We start from the raw sequence: 19,865 nt of genomic DNA on the forward strand, positions 1-19,865 counted from the left end.
TGTAAAGATAACAGCCCCTGGGTCCTTGTTCTCAGAACGGAAAGCTGCTTTGGGTGGGGCCCCTGACGGGTCTGCCGTCACACAGCGTTCCTGGCACGGCGATGGGGTCCGACTGGCGTCTGTAAATGGCACTGCTCTGTAGACGAGGGCAGGTGGCTCTTGGCTGGCAACTGCGCACCTTTCCAGCCTGAGGTGGGAGGGGCCGTGGTGACGCTGTGGCTGCCTGTGGCCCCTGCAGGGGTCGACCTGGAGCAGGCGCGGAAGGAGGAGGAGCAGCAGATGCTGCAGGACTCCAGGCAGTGGCTCAACAGCGGGAGGATCCAGGACACCAGGCAGGCTCGCTCGGGGGCCACCGCACTGCACGTGGCTGCCGCCAAGGGCTACTCCGAGGTCCTCAGGTGTGTCAGCCACGCCGACCAGCAGGTGGGAGGTGGGTGCGGGGTGAGCCGGGCCTTTGGAGCAGGGGTGAGGTTTCTGCCGCGTTCCTTTGGCTGCTTCCCCTGGACCACGCAGCCTTCCCTCACATTTGCCAGTGCCTCCCAGGCAGCTCGCAGCCTGGCCGTCCCTCCAGGTCCTCACTGGTGAGTCTAATGGCAGGCTGGCCGAGAAGGGGACCTTACGGGGCCTCCCGCAGCCCCGGATTCAGCATTAATGCCCCTGTGGCCTCCCTGCTGTGATGGGCTCTGCAGGAGAGATCACGGTCATTTGTTCCCTGGGCTCGTTGGTCAGCAGTTCGGACGTGGAGTGGGCGTGTCTGGCCGGAGTCGGCTGGCTGCACGGATAGGCAGGTTCGGGTTCTGCTGTCCCCTGTTCCGCGTCCTCGAGTTTATGCGGCTGCACACGGCTCTCGGCTCTGCCAGGCTGGCGGGCGTCGGGCCCCATCAAGCAGGCTCCTGGCCTCGTGGCAGTCACACTCACTCCCTCCTGGGACGCGTCTGTCTGCAGGCCCACAGTGCAGGCCGACCCCCTGCAGCTCCTTGGGAGCAGGACCCTCCCTCCTCCGGACACAGGCAGCTCAGAGCTGCGGTCTGCAAGAAGCCCTGCACACTCTGAGGCAGGGCTGGAGGGCCGGGGTCTCCTGGAAGCATGGGGTGCCCCAGAGAGGCCCACGGAAAGCCAGTCTGGGAAGCGGCCTCAGCTGAGTTCCCACCGGAGGCGGCGTGTGCTCCTGCACTAGAGCAGGGCACACCGTCCTGGAGTGCAGGCCGTGGCCAGCTGAGTCAGGCTCCACTCACACCCAGGCGCACACCCCACGCAGCACCTCTGCGGGCCCCGGCTCTGCCTGGGGGGGTCCCCACGCCACCTTCAGGGGGCAGACTGGCCCCTGCGTGGTAACAGGACCCTGAATGGGCCTTAGGGGCAGGGGGACCTCCAGGCTGTGGCTTTGTTAGGGGACAGGGTCTCGGCAGGAAACAGACACAGAGGCTGCGAAGGCCCTGGTGGGCTCTCTCCCCAGACTGTTGGTCCAGGCCGGCTACGACCTGGACGTGCGGGACCACGACGGCTGGACGCCCCTGCACGCCGCTGCGCACTGGGGAGTGAAGGAGGCGTGCTCTATCCTGGCGGAGGCCCTCTGCAACATGGACGCCAGGAACAAGCTGGTGAGTGTGCCCGGCCCCCACAAGGGCCACGAGCCTGCACTGGGGGTCTCGGCCCCAGAGACTCCTTGTCCAGGCCCTCAGGGGTGCAGCCTGGGCGGGGGAGCTGCGGTCTGCTCCCCACGCCACAAGCTTGCCACACGGAGGGTCGGCTGTGTGAGGGAGGCAACCCTGACCCGGCCTCCAGCCCCACTGACGCTGAAGCCCCTAAACAAAAAACGAGCAGAGCACACTGGCATCTGCCCCTGGCCAGGCGGGCACTGGCAAGACATAAGGCTCAGTCTGTGGTGAGACATGGAAGGTTTCATTTTACTTTTCTTTTAAAAGATTTTATTTATTTGGGGGGGGGTTAGGGAGAAAGGGAGGGAGAAAAACACCAATGTGTGGTTGCCTCTCGTGCACCCCCTACTGGGGACCTGGCCCACAACCCAGGCCTGTGCCCTGACTGGGGATTGAACCAGGGACTCTTTGGTTTGCAGGCCAGCACTCAGCCCACTGAGCCACACCAGCCAGGGCTCGTTTTACTTTTTTGATTTTTTTAACCCCTACCTGAGGACTGCTTACTGATTTTAGGGGAGATAAGGGGGAGGGAGTCAGAGAGAGAGGGAGAGAGACGTTGACCAGCTGCCTCTCGTGTGCACCACGACCCAGGATGGAACCTGCAACCTGGGCATGTGCCCTGATCAGGGGACAAACCCACAGCTTTCAGGTTACAGGACGATGCTCCAACCCACTGGGAAACCCAGCCAGGGCTTTGCTTTATTTTTAATTCAAAGACTTGCAATGACTGAGCTCCATTCACATTCAGTCACTGTAAAACGTTGAAATAACAAGGACCCTCGAGTTTGTTTGATGCCATGTTACTATGCTCGCTTCCTTGAGTCCGCGGAACCTCTGGGAGTTTCCTGGGGGTCCAGAGACACAGCCCTCGGTCAGTGGTGTTTTGCCTCCTTCCCGCCTCTGCTGAGCCAGGTCCTTACCTGTGCAGGTGTTCCCTAGCAGAGCCGGGTTCGAGGCGTGACGCGCACACGTGTCCTGGGCCTCCTGAAGCCCCCGAGGCCCTGTCGTATCTGCCATAATGATGAGGGCCATCGAGCTGCAGGTCAGGGGAGACGGCACGAGGTTATCAGCCACGGGCCACAGGCACTCAAACGGCATGGCCAGTCTCTCGGTGCTGTTTCATGAAATGCCAGACCCCCGCTAGGACACACCGTCTCTCGGAGATAGAGGACGGCTTCCTCCAAGTGTGGAGCCGCACACTGGGGAAGCTGCTGTGGCTGGAGTCAGGGCGCAGAGTGAATGCCGGCCGGCAAGTGCTCTGATGGAGGCACATGGCCACGGTGCCCCTCTCTCCATCCGCCAGGGCCAGACCCCGTTCGATGTGGCCGACGAGGGCCTCGTGGAGCACCTGGAGATGCTGCAGAAGAAGCAGAGTGTGGTGAGTCTGCCGGGCCGAGAAGCTGTCCTACCACCTCGGCCCGCCCAGGCCACTCTGCCAGGGGCTCCAGTTACGTCTGCATTCGGGGAGGGCCAGTGGGGAGGAAAGTCCCAGGAGCCATGGTTGGTAAAGTCCACTCGTTAGACGCAAGCCTTCGGGCAGCTGGAGGTTAAAAACAACAGAAGAGCAGTTACCCTGGGGCTCTGGAAAAGAATGTGTGCAAACCTGAGTTCTGGCCCTGCTTTCGGTGTTGGCCTCATGCTCCTCAGAAGGACAGGGCCCTTTCGAGTTCTCGTGTCTGCTGATCTGTGCCACCCGTCTCACTTTCCAGCTGCGGAGTGAAAAAGAGACACGGAATAAGCTCATCGAATCAGACCTGAGCAGCAGGTTGCAGAGTGGACTCTTTAAGAAGTAAGACGTTTGGGGTGTGTGTATGCGACCCACTTTGCCTGAGGATTTATGAGATTAAAGACTTTTGTTTTAGCCAAATGATCTTCAAATGTGTAGGAGCGTTTAAGGGCAGGGAGGGGCGCTGATGTGTGGGGGGACTCGGAGGGGTGTGTTTGGAGTTTAAGGACAAATTGACCTTGTGCAGTGCTTCCTGTTCCCTGATTTTAGGGGCCTGAGTCCCAGCTGCCTCCCCAGTGGGACATTCCAGGAGCTCAGGGCCCTCCACCCCGAGCCAGCAGGGTCCCAGTGGGTCACAGCAGACACAGATGTTGTTGAGTGATTTCTGTTTACCTGCTGAGCCAGCGCTGAGGTTCCTGACCCTCCCTGTTCTGTGCCGAACAGACGAGAGCTGTTTCGGTCATGTTGTGCAGCCCAGTGGTGCATCTCAGTCTCCAGAGGCAGACTCGGGGGTGCAGGGGACAAGGAGGACTCGGATGCAGACCCGTAGCCTTGTGCCCCTGGCACCTGACTGTCAGTGCACCGAGGGGACAGCTGTCCTTTCTTCATGATGCTCAAGCTGCTCTCTTTAACTTAGCAAAGAGAAGATGCTCAATGAAGAGGAGACGCCCAAGTCCCATGAAACAGAGGAAGAAAACAAGGAATCCAGCAGCTCCAGCTCGGAGGAGGAGGGTGAAGATGAAGCCTCAGAGTCTGAGGCTGAGAAGGAGGCAGGTAATGCGGGCACTCCCTCCGCGTGCACAGGCCCTGTGTTCAGGTGCAAGGTGCGCCCCCACCTGGGTCAGAGAGCCGAGGCTAAGGAGGCCTCGAAGGCTCATGGAGCGGGCTCTATGTTCAGAGGCGAGTCGGCAGGCAGCCAGCGAGAGCCCAGTGGTGAAAGCCCTGAGCCGAGCTGGAGCTGCTGTCCTGCAGCCGCAGGGCAAGGCACACAAAGGAGCCCTGTGCGAGGGGCGCCCGCTCCAACCTCGGACACTTGGTTGGGGCCTGCAGTGGCCACCACCTAGGAGACTGGGTTGGGGGCAGATGGGGGGCTGGGCACAAGTTCACGGTGGTATCTGTGTTCCCTGGACTTGGCCATGGTGGGGCCCACGATTAAGGCATTAGCTCCTTCTGCTTTTTGGACCCTGGTCCTCTGAGGTCTGGGTTCACTGCCCAGTTTCCCCCATGAAGGTACAGCACTGTCTTTCCTCGTGTCTCTGTGGGCTCAAAACTGTTGCCCCAGGAAGTGGGGGGCCAGCAGCTCTAGCAAGGATGTCAGCACTGCTGAGCTGCAGTGTTAGGCGGCGTCCACTCACTGACACCTGAGTTTCTGTCGAGCTGGCTCCGCTCGCCCTGAAAGTGCTGGGGCCTCTCCAAACCCCTGCACATCCGTCTTGTTCTGTGTTCACGGTGCATTGAGTGCAGGCAGTGCCATGAGGTGTGCTCCTGCCGCCGTCCCTCGTTCCCCGCCCCACCCCCTTGGATCACGCCACAGCCCTGTTCCTAGCCCAGGGACCACCTTCCCCATTCCACCCGCCTGCAGTGTAACGGTCAGTGCCCCCTTCTTTGCCCCCAGCGGGCCTTCTCATCGCTGCCCATTTTAAGGACTGGCTGTGGCCACAGGAGAGTGTTACCATGTACCCCCTGAAGAACTTGGACTTGATACATAATGTGGAGGACCTTGTCAGTTACATGCAGGGGAGTTGCAGTTGAAGCCACTGGGACAGTCACAGCACTGAGTCTCCCTCTCCCGGCAGCTGGAGGTCAAGTGCATGCGCTCCCATCTGCCTGGGGAGTGGGCAGACCTCTGAGTCAGCATAGGCGTGTGCACACACAGGCAGATGTCTCACCGTGCCCTTGTGCTTCCTGTGTCTCAAACGGCAGATCGAAGGCCAGAGGCTGCACTCAACCACTCCAGCTCAGAGAGCAGGGGTCCAGGGGAGGAGCCAGTCCCAGCACCAGCCCAGGACACCTCTGCCTCCTCAGCCCGGAAGGTGAGTGTTTGGGAATTAACTGGGATGTTGTGTTTCCCCACTGCAGTAGCATACAGTTAGAAAGGCCTCAAGGACACGTTCTTGCAAAACGATAAAGACACATTCTTTCCTGTCTGAGCTTGCTCAGTCTGTCCTTGCAGACACTGCAGGCAGGCACTTTCAACAGTGGAAATCTAGTTCCCGGCTCTGGAGGCAGGAGGTCCAAGCTCAGAGGGCCAGCGGGTGCCGTTCCTGGTGAGGACCCCCTTTCTGGCTCAGGGGTGACCACCTCATCTCCAGATGTGGTCGCATAGGTGTTAGGGCTTCAACGCTTGGGTCTGGGAGTGTGAAGGACATGAGTCCTGCCCTCAAAAGCCATAAAACTGCCACCACACGACTTCGCCTACAATGCACTCAGATAACACAGGATGTGTTTAGTGCCTGAGACAAAAAAAAAAAGCCCGGGGCCCGTTTTCCCCACATCTGAAGGGAAGTCTCCGAGAAGCTCGGGTGGGGCTGGCAGGCACTCAGCGTCCCGCACTGACTTGGGAGGGCTGCTCTTCCTTTTTTACTTCTCACCTAAATTTCGCTTTCTTGAGTCAAGTCTCTGTCTTACCATGAGTCGGGAGCCCAGGCGGAGGGAGCCCGTGGAGGGGACAGCAGCACTGCCCGGGCAGGGTGACGTGCCCACTGAGTGCACCTGGCTCTGGGCCGGAGAAGGGTCCGAGTCCTCCAAGTGCAGCCGCCAGAAGCTCTGTGCCTGGCTGGGTGCTGCCTGCCCGGGACCTCTGGGTTGGAAAGGTGGGGTCCCAGTGCCAGGGTGGGGCGCCCGGTACTCTGCTTCCCCCAGAGGCGTGGCTGTGACGGTGCCACCCCGCCCCATCACTCAGGGAGGCCTTGGCCCCTCCACTGCTCAGGGTGTTACCAGACTGCCTTTTAAAGAAAAACACTACATTTAAAAAGTACAAGCTCCCACCTACGCTTACTCCGCTTGGCCGCAATGATGCCGCAAAGAGCATCCGCCCCTCAGTCCAGCCTCCAGAGCCGGCAGCGGTCCATGCCCATGGCAGCAAAGAGAGGAGATGAGTGGGACGTGAGACGCGGGCCTCTGCATCTCTGCCACACTGTCACCGTCCCACCTGGGAGGTGGCCTGGGACGGGACCGGGGGCAGGCAGAGACGGCAGCTGACACCTGCAGGCCCCAGGGGCCCCAGACGGCCTCCGTGCCGACACTGCTGTTTTCCGTGGTTCCTGGTGAAGCGACGTGACAAAGGGCGGGGCGCGCCTTCCCTGTGCTCACTTCCCGAGGGTGACGTGTTTCTCAGGAAACGACGCTCAGATAGCGGTGTTCCTGACGTGTGGCTGGGGCTGGGGCGCGGGGCCTTTCAGATCTGCACGAGTGACCAGATCGGGCCCCAGGCTCCTCTCAGTGCCTCACACATAGGTGGACACGGGCTCCGGGGCTCCCTGTGCGTGTGACGGGGAATAGGCTCACCCTCCCCATCCTCCAGATGAGCTTGTGGATTCCTGGACAAGGGTCCTGTTCTCAGTGACAAGGCCAGCCGAGAGAGGTGTGACGAGGACTCGCATCTCGCATGCCCGAGCTCGGCACCGGCTGCTCAGGGATGAGGGGACTGCTTCCCCAGGGCAGCGTGGTCAGGGCCGCTGTGCGAGATTCTGAGGCTCGTGGGCAAGGCAGCCGAGAGCCGGCGTGGCCGTGCCGGGCCGAGGCGCGCAGAGGCAGAGGGGCTGCCAGAAGGCCCCACCCTGCCCGTCCCCTCTGCTCGATTCCGCCCCGCAGCCCTGCGGCCCTTCCAACCAGCTGCAGGAACCCAGAGACCAGTCCCCCTCCTCCTGGCGCCTGGGCCTCAGAAAGACCGGCAGCCACAACGCGCTGAGCACAGCAGCCGACGCCCGGGAAGCTGCGAGGGACCGGGGCTCCACCCTCTGCCGCTCAGCGTCCAGCCCTCGAGTCTCAGCCCTCCTGGACAACAGGGACAGGGTACGGGGTTGGGCTGGGGGGGGCCGGTCGGCACCAGCGCAGGTGCTGCCTGGACCTCATTGGACCCTGGGAGACGGGCGTGCGGAGAGTGCAGTCCAGGTGCTCCCGTGCTGTCGTTCGCTCGGCGAACAGGGAACCGGCAGGCAGAGCCACGGGGAGGAAGAGGGTCAGTGTCCAGCCGGCTCATTCGGGGCTGGGGCCAGCCGACAGCACTAGCAACTTACCGGCAGGCGCGTCCGCTCCCAGTGGTCCCTCAGGCTCGGGAGGGGCAGGCGGCCCGTTCTCTCTCGCTGCTGCGTCTGTGGGGCCTCCTGGCTTTTCCCAGGAGGCCCGTTTGCCTGTGTGGCAGAAACTCACTTTCCCTGCTTCGAGGCAGAAACTCAGGCGTGAGGCTGTGAGAGCCAGCCCTTCGCAGCCACGTGCCCACGGGATCAGGACTGAGGCTGGAAGTGAGGGTCTGCGGGCACGTGTTCTGCTCCGAAGCCTGCATGTGTGGCCGCTGCCCAGGCCTCACCCGTCTTGGTCTCACAGGACAGAGAGGGCAGGAGCTACTTTAGCTCGCTGGCACCCCGGAGGCTCGGCAGCCCTCGCGACACTGAGGAGAAGGAGAACAGGTAACCGGACCCCGTGGGCCTGTTCAGGGCAGCTGCTGGGCAGCGGGGGCTGCAGCTTCCCAGGTCTCTCACGCCCAGCACAGGCCAGAATAATCGGCCACGGACAGGGTTGCTGTGTAATTGGCCCAACCAGCTCCTAACTGTCAGTACATAAAGTTTCAGTCCTCCTCCTCCTCAGTTTGAATAAAGGCATCCATGAGCCCTGTAGTGGAACCCGACCTGGCCCCTGGCTCTCGGCCGCAGTCCTCCCGGGTATCTCCAGGCCCCCGTCAGAAAGGCGGGCTCTCGGTGCCCCCTCCCAGACCTGCTGAACTGCAGCCGTTACCGCAGCAGCGCCCGTGGTGACCAGGGGCCCGTGTGGGTCCCGGGAGGACTGTCCTGGGGCCTCCATCTGTCTGGTGACGGTCTCAGAAATGCCGCCCCAGCTCTTCCTGGGAGCCTCTCGTCTGTGAGGTTCACAAGGTCACAGGAGGCCTTTGTCCCCCTCTGGCCTCTTTCCACTCCGCCCCATTGCCCCTTCCCTGCCTCCTGCTGAGGGGGGCTGCGGAGCTTCGGAGCTTCGGTGGGGGGGGCAGGAGTGCCCTCTCCCAGGAAGGCTCAGGGCCTAGCGCCTGTGGCCGTGAACTGGCTCTGAGGTCGGCTCAGCGAGTGAGCTCTGCCTGCACAGGAATGGGCGCCAGGCCCGGGCATGGAGCCCACCTGCCCCTCAGCCGCATGCAGCCCACCTCCTCGGCGCCCCCAAGGTTGGTGGGTGCTGGCCCGAGGTAGAGGCCCGTGTTTGGCATGGTTTTCTTTCACTCCTCAAAGAGAGTCGGCTGCTAACTTGGTGAGGAGCGGCTCGTACACCCGGCAGCTGCGGAGGGACGAAGCCAAGGGGAACGGGACGCCAGAGACGGTCCCCCCTTCCACCTACGTGTCCACCTACCTGAAAAGGTACTGGTTCCCTGGGTGGGGGCAGCGCCCCACTCTGGCCGTGGGTGTGGGGTCGCGACTACATGCCCTTTCTAGCCAGCGAGCCGCACAGAATGAGTGAGGAAGGGAAGTACTTTTAGATTTCGTGGGAGTGACAATTGACTAATTTGAAAGTAAAATTAATGAGTTTTCTTCACTGCTTTAAAGGAAGCTAATCCCAAACTCTCACCACGGACAGGCAGGAACTCACACCGGCCCTCTTGGTCCTGTTAAGCCGCCCAGTGCGCCTGCCCCCAGGGACGCTGTGCAGGCCAATGGCCTGAGATGACCCCCTGTGCTCTCCAGCTGTGCTGGGGAGGGGTCCCTGCAGGAGGTGAGGGTGGGAAGGGGCAGCTTCGTGTTGCACCGAAGCAGTTTCACACAGAGCCTGTCAATTGAGGGACTTGAGTTGTTTCTTTTGTGACTTTAATGGCCCTCAGATCCATCAAGATGAGAAACTCGCCAGTTCGGTGCAGAGAAGGTACATGGGTCTCCTTTCCTCTCCTCACCTGTGTCCCTCTCTGCAGTCTCCTTCTCTGCCTCGGGCCGGCCACCAGCACAGCGCCTCTGCCGGGCTGCGAGTTCTACAGCCTGCCTCCTCAGTCCTTACGGTGGCCTCTGCTGCGGAGGCGGGAGAGTCTGGCTCACCGCGCACTCTGACCCCTCACCCCCCACTCTTTCTCAGCTGCCCCTCGGTGCTGGGACCCTCAGCAGGAGGCACCTCTGACCTTAGACTGTGCTTGGGATCAAAGCTCGTCTCCACCTGATGGGAAGAGTCTGGCCTACTAGTTCATGTCCGAGCCCCGAGCTCTAAGAGGAGCAGCGTGGCTGCTGGGCGGGACCCCCGTCTGGGGGAACCCCTCAAGGAGGGGCTCTTCTGGGGAGCGACACACTCAGTGGGCCCGTCTGCCTCAGGCCCGTGTTCCCGGCTTCTTGAGACGGGTATCCCGTGGTCTCCAAGGCTGAGGCATCTGTCCGCACTGCCCGTGGCTGGGCCCAAGCCTTTTCTGAGAAAATGGTGTTGACAGTCCAGCCAAAGAGGCAGTAGCCGTGAGGCGCTGTGGCAGGTGGTTCCTTTCTGGGGGGTGTTGGACTCTGGCTGAGGGAGCAGCTTGGGGTTTGGTCCCTGCCGCTCGGCGTAACTGGGCAACGGAGGGGGAAGGGCCATCTGGGGGGTGGGGCGCAGGCTCGTGATGTGGGTGTTTTTTGAGAAAAGATGGAGAACACACTACCTACGTGGGGTTTCCGCAGCTCTTCTCCTGCACCCCTGGAGCTTTTTTTTTGGTTTTGCAGCATCTTAGGACCTTTTTGAAAGCAAAGGCTCTCATGCTGTCAATGGCTAAAGAGCAAGTGTGAGCAGACACTGCCTGCCCGGCTGTGCGAGCCTCGCACACTGCAGGTTTGGTCAGCTCCGGCCTCTGGGCGAAAGTCCTAGTGTGCGGCCCGAGAGAGTGCATCTTTTCCAGAGAAGGTTCATAGCTCTTTCGGTTACCCCTCAAGTGTCTCATTCCTGTCATGGTCAGGAACAGCTTTTTAAAACTTTTAACCCAGACGGTGGCTTGCTACAGGTGGGACAGCTCTCACCTACGTTCGGTTAGATCAGAAAAGCCATCCGGTCCTATGTCACCCACACCTACGGCTTTCTGTCCTCAGAACTGGAAGTCCACCCCAAGGAACACCCACCTCGGGGCCCCCCCTCCGCAGGGCTTCTCCACTCCCGTCCGTGCTGTCCTGTCGAGTCTCAGCTGCCAGCTCTCCATACTCTGGGTTGGACTCGGCCTCCCAGAGCTGCCTGCAGCAGGCGGACATGAAGGGGGGGGGGTGCATGACCGGCGCTCAGGCTTCTCCAACACACTTCCTGCTCCACCCTCTCCTGGCCGCACCCACCACGTGCTCTCTCTGGTTGCCTCTGAACTGTCCTCCTACCTCCCTTCTTGGGGAACCAAGAGACACCTGCTTGCTGGCAGCAGCTGGCTCCACCTGGCCTCTCTTCTTCCAGTGCTGTGCCCTCTCTGTCCTGCGTCCCTTCCAGGGCCGCATGGGGGGCCGGCGGCGCTGGGTGCGGGGGCAGCCGCCTGTCCTGAGGAGCGCTGTGTGTGTGTTTTCCAGTGTCTCCCTTGGTCGCCATAGTGGCCCCGCGCGTCCCTCCGTTTCAGCCAACCACCATCCACCTGCCGCCTCACCCGTTCCCGCGGCCCCTCCACCTGTGGGGCAGCTTGCTCTTCTTGCCCAGCAGTGCTGACGCTACGCACCCGCACCGCACGGCAGGTGAGGCCTCTCGGAGCCGCTTCAGCTGCGGTCGTCATCACTGACGCCTCTGGATGCACGAGACGCGAGCTGAAGCAGCTTTGTCACTGCAGAGGCCGTAGGAGTCCCTGCAGCGCGCCCGTCGTTTGGTGAGGCTGCTTTTGCTGTGATGTCAGCCGCCACCTGTCGTCACAGTCGTCACTGTGTGCTCAGGGGTTGGCACCGAGGACGGACTGCCTCCGTCCCTCCATCAGCTCACCGGTCGTGGCTGTAGTCGGAGGGTCACACCACTGTAGCAGATTCCACGCAAAACCACCCGTGTTGGGAAGGCGGCTCGCAAACCAAACCAGGAGGAAGGCTCACTCTTGTTCCAGGAGACCTGCAGCCTCCTGGAAACCCCCAGCCACGGAGTGTTTTGCTGGACTCGCCGCAGGAAGGGAGGGGCTTGTGTTGGTCCGAACCCCGTGTGGCAGGGACGCGTCTTCCTGGGGGCGGACATGTCCTGAGGGAGGCACAGAGGGTGCTGCCATGGTTTCAGTGGGGCTCTGTGTGTGGCAGACACCTTTTTCCTCGTGGTTGTGGACACAGGGACTCCTCTCGGGGTCCTGTTTCTGACACAGAGAAAACAAGAATGTCAGTGATGGCGCTGCCGCCAAAACACTGACGGTGGCACTTGAAGATCGTTCTCCGTTTCCAGCTTCTGTGCCGAAAACCAGTGGTGGCCATTCATTTGGCCAGAGGGGCAGGCAAACAACGGCCCATTCACAAAAGCTTGCGTGACGACGCAGAAAGGTGTAGGGTTGTCACAGCGACACACCTGCACGGGCAGGGAAACGGTATCCCCATCAAGGGGGAACCGATGCTTCGGGAGGCCCCCGGGCCGACCGTGCAGACCCGGGCCTGGGGGAGCAACCGCTGCCTCCGCCGGGCGCCGAGCGTTGGGTCAGGACCCACCCAGAAACCACACAGGCATCCGTTCTGCTCACACGGTGTAGCAAGTTCAAGTAGTGATGGCCTGCATGTGACAAAAGTGTTTATTTCCTTTTCTCAGGAAAGTCTAGAAATAAGCAGGGCTGGCCCACAGCTCCACAGTCCCAAAGGATCCAGGCTCCTCCTTTTCACATCATAGCGCTTGGGTTGTTTCCATTGGTTGCCTTGTGGTCCAAAATAGCTGCCAGAGCACCAGCTGTCGTGGCTGCCTTCCTAGACAGGAAACAGGAAGAAAGGGGGGAATGTGCAAAGAAGGATGCCTCTGAGAATGTTCCCCAAAGCACTATTTTCTGCTTCTGTGTCACTGGCTACCTTTGTCAGCCGGGGAGACCTTGGAAAATGTGGATTTTCAACCAAGTACGTTGCTGCTCTCAGTAATACAATGGTTCTGTTACTAAGGAAGAACAAAAGAAGGAATATGGGTTAGGTAGCTGGCTGCCGCAGGCACACATGTCAGCATCTCACAGGGAGCTGTCCTGTGTGTGACATGCCACCCTCACGCCATCGGTGAGGAAGCGGAGACGCCAGGGTTGCCCGGCAGGTGGGGCTGGGGCAGGAGCCAGGCCTGGGCCGTGCGTTTCGTGGCTCGTGCCTGCTGCTCACGTTGCTCCTACAGGTCTGCTCGGGGCCACGGGCCGAGCGCCGTGGGTGGGCTGCTCTGCTGAGTCAGCACGGGACCTGCCCTGCGAGCACACTGCCCACGTGGCCCTCATGCGTACGTGCGCACACAGCTGCCCTCACTCAGGGGCACTTTTCCCCGTTGCTTTTACTGAGTAGGGAGGGAAACACTGACCAGTGAGTGCCTCCCACTTGTCAGCTCAGCAGGTGTCTCGGGGCCTTCTCAGAGGCACCCCAACAGCCGCCAAGCCCGCAGCCTTTCGCTCCAGCTGACTGAGCCACACCGGCCAGGCCCATCGTCCCCACTTCACCAGTGAGGGTCAGAGAGGTTAAGGCGGCTGAAAGGCAGCCCCAGGGGGCCCCACAGCCTCTGGCCTGCGCTCTAGAGCTTCCCCTCACACTCGCTGTGAGGGGCACACTCGCGGCCCAGGCCCCGCCCCGTGGTTTGGCGAGATGAAACTCCCCTGCACACAGACCGAGACGTGTCATCAGCCCGGAAGGAGCTTCAGGTGAGGTGCTGACAAGTAACCTTTTTATAGCCCTGGTTCTGGCTAATTTTATTAGTATTTCCTGTGCACATTTGAAGTCTGCGGAATCGTTTGTTTTGGTCTTTTCAATTAAAGAGAGACAGAAAGTTTCACCTTCTGTCCTTTCGACACTGCTCCCGGGCTGCTGTTTCTGCGTCTGCACCTGTTTCTGCGTCAGGTGCCGTGTGTAGACTCCCAGGGTCTGCCGGTTTGTGTGCGGCTTGTTCCGATGCAGTTGTTGGAAAGCTTGTGGAGCGTCCTCCATCGTGGTGCGGAGGGGAAAACACCCAGGTTTGTGGCGTCCTGGTGGCCCTTGCTGGCCCTGCCTCGGCGGGAGTTGCTGTTGGACCTGTGACTTGGGCCGGGAGAGCGGGGGACAGGGTGGGGGGCAGAGCCCAGGGTCGGCCCCCTCGTCGTGCCAGCCGCTGTGAGCACCCACAGGCCCTGCTGCTGGAGAGCCCGTGGCGGAGGCCACACGTGCAGCCCGCGCGTCGGGGACACAGACCGCTGGGTGTCTGGCTGAGTGGAGGGCACCACGGCTAGGCGGAGGACGGGGCTGACTGCCGGGCTCGCAGAGCTTAGCCGGTATCTCTGCACAGTCCGAGGGGCAAGTCTCCATCCAGGCCGAGCACGGCCATGGCCGCACTGCCAAGGACGCGGGCAGGCGGAGGAGACCCAGCCGTGACGGCAGCCTCGTTCTTGGGTGTGGGCGTGTGCAGCCGGGGCTGGGGGCCACTCGGGAGTGCAGACACCCTCTGGCGTGTGTCATTGTCTTGCCTGGTACCTTAGCTAATACTTTAACTTTTAATGTGAAGCAAAACAAGTTGTATAAAATGTCACTCCTGAGGCGGAGGATGTCGGGTGGACATGTGGACATGTAACCACTCTGTTCTAAGGTGTAGGAGCTCAGGACTTACAGAGCCGGCCGACGACCATCCGAGTGAGCAGAGTCTCTGGCTCGGCCCGTCTCGAACACCCGGTCTCTGTGCTCTGCGGGGCGCCGGCCTGAACGCGTCCTCTGTGCCTGTCCTCTCTGCTTTCAGGACCCCCAGCAAGCCCCCGGCTGATTCCCCTGCAGAGAAGACAGACTCTGTCTCGTCGAACACCCCACTGTGTGTGGTCACCAACCGCCCCCTGCCTGGCCCTGCCAATGGGGTCTCAGCGGCCACTCTGCTGTCCACACCCGGCTTGGACTCCTCCGCGGGAGCCAGGGACCAGCGGAGGTGGGTCGTGCGGCGGTTTCGTCCGGGGTCCTGTGAGGTGGGGGCACCAGGCGGGTGGGAAGCCCCCCCGTCTCAGATGCTGCTTTGAGAACAGACTCGCATCGCACACTTCGGGGTCCGGGTTCTGCCTTGGGGAGATTGCCAGTGGAGGTCGCGGTCATTTCTGGTTACTGAGTGCAGGTGCCTGTTCTGTCATGGAGAGAGGCTGGCTCGTCTCTGTGTGTCTGATGGGGTCACGGTCAGGCGTGTCCCCTCCCTCGTGGTGGAGACCCAGACACGGAGAAGGACCATCTGCGGTGCCCTGGGTCGTCCATGATGACTGGCAGCAAAGGAAGGCAGTGATGGCATAAAGGGCTCAGAGAAATGGAGCAGGGATGTGGAGTTTTCATTACTGCGGGAGGGACCCCAGGACAGGAAGTGAAGACTCGATGACAGCACGGTGGTAGCAGGACAGTGACTGTGGGACACGTTCGGTTTTGTGGTGTCTGCTCCAGAGAGGAATGGACACAGGAGAGATTCCGGGTGGAAGCCGAGAGGAGGTCTTTGGCGTGGGGTTCAGAGACCCGGGGGGACGTGGCGAAGGGGAAGGGGCCGCCTCTCGCCCTGGACGGGGTGAGGCGCACAGAGGGCGCCTGCCCGGGGCGTCAGACCCTCCAAAGACGGGGGCGGGCGGGGCCCCCTCTTCTCAGATGCAAGAAGGAGGCGAACTCAATAAAAACGCGATCGAAGTTTGACTTTACTTGATTCTGAATACCTAGAGGAAGACTTTATTTTGTGAGTGTGTATTTACGCTCAGTAAGTCAGAGAACCTTACCTACAAGATACAATAAGCAGAAGGTTTTAAATGTTTATTGCACAAAACAACCTAACTCAGAAGAAACGAGAGATGATGTTGAGTTGAGAAAACAGTGTTTTCCCCTCCCTCCCCCCCTCCCTCCCTCCTTTACATTTCTTTACATAAAAAGTGAAGAAACTCCACTCCTGGGCCAACAGATTGATTGTAGAGCTGGCCGCTGTGACCTGCCGGGGGCTGCCTGCCCGGGGAGGCTCACCGGGCCGGTCCCGGGGTGCAGCACTCTGCTCCAACATAGCTGAGACGGCCTCTGTGAACTGAGAGCTGTCTCTCAGCAGCCGAGAAAACCCTTCTGAGATGTGCGAGTAAAAGGGGCGGAGTCCGTTCCTCAGGCCACGGTCCTGGAAGAACAGGCAGCGCGGCCCCACCACACGGGACCGATCCCTGGAGAGGCCGCCAGGGTGGGTTGTTTCTCCTGGGACTTTGTGGCCCGCGGCCCACGGGGTGTCCCTGCCATGGATGTGGCTCGTGTCCTGCATGTTTTCTTCTGGCCGCACCCGTTCACCGAGGCCCCAGCTGCAGCCGGGACGCACTTACGGCCCGAGGGGCAGCCCGCAGGAGGGGAGGGTCAGATCGAGGCGTGACTAGAGTTTACCCGTGACTGCGGTCTCTCTCACAGACACGGAGACCAGGGCTGTGTGGGGCAGACTGCTCCCTGGGCCGGGGAAGGCCCTTGGGCATGTTGGCTGCTGAATGAGTTGACCAGATAAAACATCCTTTGCACAGCTGCACAGTTAAAGCCGTTTAGTTTCTCTCTTCAGACAAACATGCGCTGACAGGAAAAACTGTGTGTGAAAACAGCTAAATTTTCCTTCTAAAAGAGGCTGCTGGGTGCAGATTCTCCTCCTGAGGCTGCTGCTCTCCTGATGGGACCCCACGACAGCAGGGGGAGGGGCACGGCAGCGTTCCCGGGTCTCCTGGAAGCCATTAGCGACCATGGGACCAGTGGGGCCCCCAAACCAGCCGAGCCCGGCCTGTGGACCCACTGTCTCCGAGTCCAGCTCTCTGCAGTCACCAGGAGCTCGTGGGCTGTGGGCCCCACAGGGCTGCCTTTCTTCTCCGAGGCACGAGCTCTGAGCGGGGCCTGGTGGATGTGCTCACCTGGTGGCCGACCACCAGTCTCCACCTCACACCTTGCTCTTTACTGGGGAGGTTGCCTACAGCCACGGGGCCGAATGGTCACAGCGGGGTGCAAAAGGATGCTCGGGGACACCCAGCGAGAAACCAGGGAGTGTGCGCGGCTTGGAAAACCTTCACCTCAGGGACGGCGGTCCTTGATGTGGGTCAGGCGGTGAGGGTGGCCGTCAGCACTGAGGTGCGCACAGAGTCCAGGTCTGAGGTGTGCAGGGTTGTAGGTAACTTACGATTTTGCTGCACGAGCTGGGGGCGGGGCTTCTAAAACAGCCACCTGTCCTAAGAAGGGCACGATCTTGGGTTTGCAAAGTTCCTTTTTTCATCCTGCAAAGCTTGAGTGCACGCAAATGCATCCTCGTCACACTTGGGGGGGGGGGCAGGGGAACGTGAGTCCTGAGAGCATGGCAGAATGGGCTGCCTGCCACAGCACGGTTGGTGGGGAGGGGGCGCACCCCACCCCTCTTCTCCCTCCTCATGGAGCCCATGCAACCCCTTCTTTGAGATGGGGATGCAGGGCTGGGTTTGGCAGCCCGGTGTGAGGGTCCCCAGCTCCAGGCACCAGAGACCCATGGGCTTGGCCAACTGAGGGGCAGCGGTCAGCAGGGAGCTGTCAGGGAGACGGGCCTCCTGCAGCCAGCGGCACACAGTGGGGACAGTGGGGGTTGGGCTGGGTTTCCAAAGCTCTGAGTTTTCCTTAGCAACCAAGTGGAAACAGCCCCAGGGCTAATATTAGCCTCAGAGAGAGGCGTCCTCGCGTCCCGCTCTGCCCTCCACGGCTGGTTCCGCTCGCCCAGCCCCTGCCCTTCATTTTATGGCTTCCTTCTTACAGGCGCCCTTTCTTTGTTATGGAAGTGGCTACAGCGGCTTTTCAGCACAAGAAACTAAAAATGGTTGCTCTCCCAAAACAGCCCAAGTTCAGCTCTGCTTTGCTGGGTCAGGACATGGTCAGTCCTGGCCGAGTCCCTGGGGGTCCCCATGAGCCACAGGGTTATTCCTGCTCGGGTGACGCTGTCCCGGATTAACTTGGCCTCCTCCTCGGGAGGCTGGAAATGTAAACCGAGCAGCCGGACTCTGAGTCATGGTTTCTAAAAGCCATTTGACTCACCCGTCTGTGGGCAGGCTCAGGACGGGCTGTTATCAGCCTGGGAAGGGCTCCGGGAAAGAGGGTCCTCCCGCCGGGCAGGTCCGAGCACTGTGAGTGTGTCCTGTGGCACTTTCCCCGGTCTCCCCGCGACCTGCAGACCGAGCCGGGAGGGGCCCCAGCCTGCAGCCCCAGTGGCTCAAGGGGCCGGCACAGATGGCGCGTCCCCTGTGGTGCAGCCTGGCCGCTCACCCGCACAGTCCTGGTACTGACTCCCAGGGCATGTCCTCCACACACTGACTCCAGTCACCGAGGTGCCGCCACCCTCTGTGCACCCGCGTGACTGCAGCCACACTGCCACCGGCTCGCTGGGACGAAATGCACTTCCCTGAGTCCAGGAGGTGACCAGCCCGTGGGGGCCGGGCCACAGTGCGATGATGGTTCCGCAGTGACGTCCTGTGGAGCCGGTGGCAGTGCCCTGCGGGCCTGTGTCTGGACGCGGCGGTGGAGTGCTGCCGATGCACACGGCTCGTCCCTGGGGGAGAGCGCGCCCCGTCGGCAGCTGTGTGACAAGTGTGTGCACTAGGAAACCACCTTCCGGCTCCCCTGCATGGTCTGCAAGACCACCAGTGACGGGCGGGAGGAAGCATGGCTCCTGCCGGTCGCCCCAGGGGGAGAGGCTGGGCGAGGCCTCTGCGGTGAGGCTTCGGTCTGCAGTGCAAGCCCATCGCCTTTCCCGGCCTTTCTCACTAGCACGGCTGTTGTGACACAAACTCAGTTTCCCGGAACAGTGGCCTCTGTCACATGGGTCCTCGGCACAACAGTTCACACTCAGGAGTGGGGACAGTCCCAACGCCTGCCCCTCGGTGTCCTCACCGCCTTCCTCTCCTCCCGACCGGGGTTCTTTCTCCTGAGCGTCAAGGGACCTTGTGCCCTGTCTCCTGCGAGCTGCTTTTCCCAACTTGGAAAATGGTTGCCCATAGTGGCCCCCAAAGTGGGCTCTGGTGTCCCCTGGGGGAGCACAGCCAGGGCAGCCACCTAGTTGCTGGCCCCCGGGCTCCGGGCAAGCTGCTGCGCAGGTGTGCTGCCAGCCTGACCTCCGCTGGGGTGACCTGCTGTGGCAGTGGCCCCCACTGCTCTCCTTGGGGTTGTGGACACCGGAGGCCCAGGATACTGGGTCACCGCGCTCCAGGGGTAGGGGGACTGAAAGACCGCCTGGGCCTGGCTGTGCGGCAGGCGGGTGTGCATGTGGGCCATCGCAGAGGGGCCGGTGAACAGGGGTCACCGGGGATGTGTGGTGCCCAGTGTGGCCTAAGCGGTCAGTGCTGCCCCTGCGTGTCAGGTGGCCTCTGGGTGGAAGTGCCCGTTCTGCACATGTGGCCGAGATGTCTCCTGACTGGCTTTGGAGGCACGGAGGGCAAGTGTCCAGATGAAACGCACAACTGTGGAGTTGGGCGGGACCGTCCCAGAGCCCATGTGGGTGTGCGGTTGACCTCGTCCTCGCCGTTCCCGGCGCGGTGCACCCAGCTGGTGGCCCAACCACAGGCACCCGTGCCCCTTGAGTGCAGAGCCTGCTTCCCAGATGGCCCGGCCCCCCAGTGCCAGCCGCCCTGGGCACTCACCCTCTGCAGGTCGGATCTCAGAACGCGTGGTCAGTTAACCAGCGCGGCCCCGGGGCTTCCTGTCGGGGTTCCTTCCATCGCAGAGCCGGGCACGTGGCAGGCCATGGGGGTGTCTTACGTGCGGTGCCCAGCAGGTGGCAGCACAGGGACGTCCACAGGAGAGCCACACTCCGGGGGAGGGCTCCCAGACAGGGCACAGGTGTCCCTGGCTTGGAGGCCCTGCGGGCTGGCCCGGGGCTCTCCTTCCCACAAGAGCCGTAGCTCAAGACATAAAGCGCCCAGGCTGCGAGGCAGGTGATGTGTCTCTTCGGCCGGGTGTCCCAGGAGGGAGAGGCTGGGCAAGGCCTCTGAGATCGGCCAGGCGCACAGTAGGCCTCTCAGGCAGGCCCTGAGCCTCAGCTGCCATTTCGGTGCTCGGTGGTGTCTCCAGAGCTGGGCAGACAGGCAGCAGGGCACTGGGGGCAGCAGCCTCCAAGTGGAGGCCACCAGACGCCCCCCTGGGCATAGAACGAGGGGCAGGTGTGCGAGGACAAGTGCGGGAGGCACAAGCGGGCGAGGGTATTGACGTGGTGGACACTTGTCCTGGGCCAGAGCCCCCGGGGGCATG

General features: G+C 61.6%; 1 protein-coding gene across 14 annotated transcripts in view; it reads left to right on the top strand.

Annotated features, from left to right (window-relative positions):
- The window catches only part of PPP1R12B (protein phosphatase 1 regulatory subunit 12B), a 72,842-nt gene that overhangs the window by 18,866 nt on the left and 34,111 nt on the right, over positions 1–19,865 (top strand). For 5 of the 14 annotated variants that reach the window (XM_053659626.1, XM_053659623.1, XM_053659624.1 and 2 more), the window contains exons 4-13: positions 239–398; positions 1,457–1,601; positions 2,962–3,036; positions 3,368–3,447; positions 4,022–4,158; positions 5,308–5,417; positions 7,198–7,398; positions 7,930–8,012; positions 8,820–8,945; positions 14,389–14,568. In XM_053659626.1, the coding sequence (XP_053515601.1) occupies positions 239–398; positions 1,457–1,601; positions 2,962–3,036; positions 3,368–3,447; positions 4,022–4,158; positions 5,308–5,417; positions 7,198–7,398; positions 7,930–8,012; positions 8,820–8,945; positions 14,389–14,568 (1,297 nt within the window). Of the gene's footprint in view, positions 1–238; positions 399–1,456; positions 1,602–2,961; positions 3,037–3,367; positions 3,448–4,021; positions 4,159–5,307; positions 5,418–7,197; positions 7,399–7,929; positions 8,013–8,819; positions 8,946–9,403; positions 9,445–11,072; positions 11,232–11,323; positions 13,637–14,388; positions 14,569–14,748; positions 15,302–19,865 lie in introns of those variants that run through there. The other 9 variants (XM_053659629.1, XM_053659630.1, XM_053659632.1 and 6 more) reach the window with 9 other exon arrangements.

Source organism: Artibeus jamaicensis, unplaced genomic scaffold (assembly GCF_021234435.1).
Source record: "Artibeus jamaicensis isolate MK-2021 breed Jamaican fruit bat unplaced genomic scaffold, CSHL_Jam_final scaffold_754, whole genome shotgun sequence".
In the NCBI taxonomy this organism is placed as follows: Eukaryota; Metazoa; Chordata; class Mammalia; order Chiroptera; family Phyllostomidae; genus Artibeus; species Artibeus jamaicensis.